The sequence below is a fragment of the Leptodactylus fuscus genome, chromosome 5 (genome assembly GCF_031893055.1).
Source record: "Leptodactylus fuscus isolate aLepFus1 chromosome 5, aLepFus1.hap2, whole genome shotgun sequence".
Lineage (NCBI taxonomy): Eukaryota > Metazoa > Chordata > Amphibia > Anura > Leptodactylidae > Leptodactylus > Leptodactylus fuscus.
Window position 1 is genome coordinate 180,183,348 of NC_134269.1, and position 5,707 is coordinate 180,189,054.

Consider the following 5,707-nt stretch of genomic DNA (forward strand, 5'->3'; position numbering starts at 1 on the left):
CATATTTTGATTATTGTCATGATGTGAAACAAAGTACATCTCGCCCCCCCTCCAAAAAAAAAACCTTTTGAAATGGACTATTTAATATTTGGAGTGTGTAATGAACATATTATAAAGAAACAAGATAGAAAAGATTGAGAGGAGCCGATATAAGGGTCCTCTACATGGGCAGATTTCTTGTAAGGAGCACTGACTGATATAGCAAATCAAATGCCGCTCTTTTATCTTCCATAGACATGCAACAAATCATCATATAGAGATGAAAGATAATTAATGCGATGGTCATCCCCCCCCCCAGGGTTTCATTATTGTCAGCAGCATAACCCCTGGGAATGTGCTCCCAACAAGCCATGGTTGTGCCCACATAGGAGATGTGACCAAAGACTAACAAGCATTTATTTGTTTGTTGACCAATTACTAGACATGTCTAGTTGATGATCGGGAACAAGCGGAGTGATCATGAGCCCCTGTAAAATGGCCTTAAATGGGTTGTGCCATGGAGTGAAGACTGTAGGACCTTTCTCCAGCTACACATTCAACCTAAGCACAGGATGAATACGGGTAGTGGCAAGTGCTGCTCCCATTTACTTCAATGGAAGTGCCAGATATAGCCGAGTGCTGTCCTTCAGCGATCTCTACCGCTTCCAACTATCAACCAGTCCCACCCACAATCAGTTTGGCTATGATAAGGTTGCAAGTGGAGCGAGAAAAAGGTTCGGTAGTCTTCACTCCATGGGACAAGTGCTTTACCTTAGGGAGCCTTCACGTTACAATGCGCTCATTCTGAACGTAAAAACACATTCAGAATGAGTGCGTAAAAAGCAGCTCCCATTGACTTGAATGGGAGCCGGCATACGTGCGCTCCCCATTGAAATCAATGGGAGGCTTTTTTCCCTATTGCTTTCAATGTATTACGCACGTATCCCATTGAAAGCAATAGAGAAAAAAAGCCTCCCATTGATTTCAATGGGGAGCACACATATGCCGGCTCCCATTCAAGTCAATGGGATCTGCTTTTTATGCGCTCATTCTGAGTGTGTTTTTACGTTCAGAATGAGTGCAGTATATCTCCGTGTGAAGGCTCCCTAAAGATGAGGTCTGGAAGATACAACACTGTAGAACAATGCACAAAGTATCGAGAGATCTAAATAAATAAAACTTCTATTTCTAACAATATTTTATGTAAACCTCAGGATCCTCTTAAATAAAGTTACACAAATGGACAAACAAATGAAAGTCAGACATTTCACTGCAGTATTAATCCCCTCACCACCATAGGGGTAAGCACACACTAACCTAGGAATAACCTGTCCGCATGATAACGTTCCTTGAATTACACTGTACATAGCTTTAATATTGATGCTAAATAATTGCATATTGACAGAGGAAAGTGCTGGAGACGGGCATGGATGCAGCTAATGTGGGGGAGGCAGTCTAGAAACAAGTGGATATTGCCTCGAATAGTCCCTGGCCTGTAGATGACGTCTTAATGCAAGCTTAACCATGCAGGGTATATCTTCTTCTTCTTACATCTTATCCATCAATTGATGCCTGCTTATTAAAGAGGACCTGTCGCCTCTCAACATGTCTGATCTACTAAATAACTGTACTCCCTAGGAAATAATAACTCTGGAACATTTTTCTTAGACTTTGATGTTGTTCCTGCCATTTCTCATTTCTGAGTATATTGGGGGTCCGTACACCGAATCAGCGCTGGTGGTACCAGACAACATGGTGACAACTCTCTGACATAGTGCTGAGCACAACACACAGCGCCAAAAACAATTGTTATTTTACGAGTCAGGAGAGCAGACAGGTCCTCCCTCAGATCACAACTAAAATTTTTAACAATTTTTATTTCTGCCAGCATTTGGGACTTTATAACAAATCTTGTCTCCTTTTTGTGAAATCCACTTATTTTCCCCTATTAGTATGTGAAATCCGTACATTGATTCTCATTGTGCACGGAGCGCGGTTATATCTCAGGCACTTTATACCATAGAAGAGCGGTGTGGAAGGATGGAGACACCGTTGGGATTGGGATACGTAGCTGCTCCCAAACCTAAGTTTTCTACCAATGAAATCTCTGAAAATAAGACAGATTGCAGATCTGAAGCTAAGAATCACTGTACTGTTTGCAATGTCTGATATGTCTGCGCTTACTGCAGGGAAGCTGAGGCTGGGTCACATCGTACTAGGTTAGAAGCAACATACAGATTTCAGGTACCAATAAACAAGATGGATATCAGCACAGGAATTCCCAAAAAGGGGACAATATTTACCAACATTATTGTCAAAACCGCTACCAGAAAATCAGAAGTTGTTTTACGGTTTAGTTACATTATAAGGGGCCACGAGCTCAACAAATACATAAACTACAATGCTATAATACAGTCATTTGCAAAAAAAAAAAAGATGAATAACTGGATGACTGGCATGGATGACACGACTACTTCTCCTTGGCATCTGAGTGGGCAGAGATTCACTCCCAAGCGTCCTAGCCAAAGGAAACACAAATAAACAGTGTTGTGATGGTACAAGGAGGCGGCTGAAAGACACAGCAAAAAGAGTGTTAGTAAAAGAACCGCAACATATGTCAGCGTGCAGAGCGGGCACAGGTCACGCAAGCAGCCAAGAGGGTCTCTGAGAATAAGGAAAAGGACCTAATTAAAAACCTTCTTTAATAATTGATTTAGAAGTGCATCAAAAGTCATCAACGATATAGTTTGTTTTTTTTCCATGTGTAATACAAAACATACTGTTCAGCATCTATACATAAACCTTTAGTCTATAAATACAGAGAGATATATATATATACATGGCAGACATTTAGAAAGAGGAACAAGCGGGAAATAAATTATCCGTTAAACTGGCAAAAATCACAAATTAACAAAATTTCATTTAAAATGTTCTCGTTTAATCATTTGTTTCATGTTCACATAATCGTCACCGACCATTTATGCTCTAGGTCCAGATGCAATGCATATCGTAGAAAAGAGAGCACTTTTATTGAATAACCTATGTACCTTGATACTCTACAAACCTCGGCATAACATGGAGACAAAGCTCAGACACACAGCATGCCTATAGCCCTCGTATGTACACGGCCCTAGAGGAGAAGGCGGCCAGGTAACCACGACCCTCCAGCTCAGCCTGGAAAATTTGGTAACAAAAAAATGAGAAAGGAGGAAAAAAAAAAAAAAAAAAAACTAAAAATTCTCTCTTTTTTTGTTTTGTTTTTACGTCTTCTAAAATATCTCTTTGTGCTAAAGTCAAATGTTAGCGACATGAAAGGACCTGTGTCTGTCTGTCTGTCATAGAGCTCATCAGCGCCATCATCATAGCGGGGTGTAGAAAAGTTCTGGGGTTAATCGGGGGAATCAACACTCAATCCTGTATAGTCTCATCATCATCATCATCAAGTAGGAAACACAGTTCAATATATAATGTTATTACTCTGTTTGTTTAGCAGCTGCTTACTGTTTATACGGTGGGGAAGTGGACGACATCCAGCGATGGGAGTGACAAGTCACGATCTGTCAGTCTGTGGAGGTTGGTGGGCGGTGCTCCCGAGGAGTTATTAACAGTTCTCGTTAGAATTTTTTATTTTTTTTTTATTTTTTTTATTTATTTATTTTACAGATCGCCATCGACGGTTATCAATCGTCGTCGCCGTCGTCCCCGTGGGCCTCCTCCTGCTGCTGCTGGTGCTCGGAGGCGCGCTTTTCCCTCTGCTTCTCCTGGATCTTCTTCATCTCCTCGGCGTATTTGCAGAAAGTATGCCCGAATTTGGCCCACACTTTGTACGGGACGGTGATGGAGTTGCGGTACGTGGGCTTCACTTCGCTCACCCGCATGAAGACCCCGTACTTATTGGAGCCCACATCAAAGAAGAAGCGCTTGTTGTCCACAGTCAAGGAAGTGCCCTCGGGTAATTCAGCGGGCTCCTCCTCCACCCCGTAATCGTCGATAAGCTTCGCCAGAGCATCGCGGAACTCGATCAGTCCTTGCGCTGGCAGAGCGATGGTCTGACCCTGTGTGGAGCCCAGGCCCGGGCCGCGGTTCACCGTCTGACGGATCCTCAGGAAGCGGCCTCTCTGGTTCTCCTTCAGGTCCATGTAGTACTTTCGGTTCTCTCGGACTAAGAACTCGCTCTTGAGCGCTCGCCTGGGCTCGTCCTGCGCCATGTCGGGGTTGCTAGGTCCTAACTGCGCGTAGTGCTCGATAAAATCCCCCAGGTAGTCGCGGAATTCCACGGCCACGGACATGGACAGGGTCAGCCGGCTCTTATTGCCTCCAGCCCCGACCTCCGCTATCTTTAGGAAGCGGCCCTTAGCGTTTTGCTTAACGTCCAAGTAGAAGCGCTTGTTCTGAATGTCCACTCGCTTAGAGGCCAGCTCCTGGGTTTCGTGCTGCAGAGCCGAGCCCCCGATTCCTGAGGCCGGGTGTAACGAGCTGCCACCGGAACTCATAGCCGCTCCTCCTTGCTCGCTTCCACTGTCTCTATCCGCCATGATACCGCCTGCCTTCTTCCCCTCTCCCTGCAACTCCCACAGACAGGACGCTGATCTCGCGAGAACTAGCCGAGGACGGCTCCGCTGCGGCCGAGGGGGGCGCTCAACTTTTCCAAAGTTCTCGCTGCTGTCCAGACCGTGTGACCTGTGCGGTGACCCCTCCTGCGGCTTCCAGCTCATGCCATTTTCACGGTCGTGTTCATACAAAGCGGTAGATGCCACAATAAAGGCTTTGCCCTATAAAGCAAATAACCAGACACTGCAGCAACCTGCTCTCTGTAGGCTGTATTCACACCAGGCTTTATAGATTACAATCGCAGGTATCTAAATGTCACAGCTGACCTATTATTGAAACTGCAGCACAACAGCTACGTCTGAATACACCTTTACATTAGTCTAGTGTCAGATTTACTGTAAGTAAAGAAAACAAACGTCTGTTCACACCCAGCGAGTTCAGTATTAAAGCAGACATTCGACAAACCCCAATACAGTCAATGGAGTCCCCCTCGCTCAGGTCATGTCCATAATTTATGGAATCCATTGCTGTCAGTTTTTCCGTTGTCCTGTCCTGCAATAGATAATGTGCACTGTGTGTACCAGGTCAGGCTATGTTCACACTAGTGCTCAATATACATTTGGGGGATTCCGTTCCCAAACCCACTTAAAGAATATGGAGAGAAGTCCCATTTGCAGGACTTTTCTCTCCACATTTTTCAGGCAGAAACCCGGCAGACCTCATTATAGTCTATGGGGTCCATGGGTAACAGTCTCTTAAAGAAGACCTTTCATCACTTGGGGCACATGCGGTTTTATATACCACTAGAAAGCAGATAGCGCGCTGAATTCAGCTTTCTGTTGGCTTTCTAGCGGTATATAGAGATGAGCGAACACTGTTCGGAACAGCCGTTCCGAACAGCACGCTCCCATAGAAATGAATGGAAGCGGCCAGCACGTGGGGGGGTTAAGCAGCCAGCCGCCGGAAAAGTCTGCGTGCCAGGTGCTTCCCTTCATTTCTATGGGAGCGTGCTGTTCGGATCGGCTGATCCAAACAGTGTTCGCTCATCTCTAGCGGTATATAAAACCGCATGTGCCCCAAGTGATGAAACATCCTCTTTAAGCAGGTTAGCTTTCTGTTTTTCGGGTCCCAAAGCAGACCCAAGGAACAGAAAGCTGAACACTAGTGTGATCCTATC

General features: G+C 45.0%; 1 protein-coding gene across 1 annotated transcript; it reads right to left on the reverse strand.

Moving 5' to 3' along the window:
* Positions 1-890: 890 nt before the first annotated feature.
* PURA (purine rich element binding protein A) lies at positions 891-4,548 on the reverse strand. The gene has a single exon (XM_075274788.1). It carries the CDS (start codon positions 4,512-4,514, stop codon positions 3,660-3,662), a length of 855 nt encoding a protein of 284 aa, XP_075130889.1. The 5' UTR covers positions 4,515-4,548; the 3' UTR covers positions 891-3,659.
* Between the last annotated feature and the right edge of the window lie 1,159 nt (positions 4,549-5,707).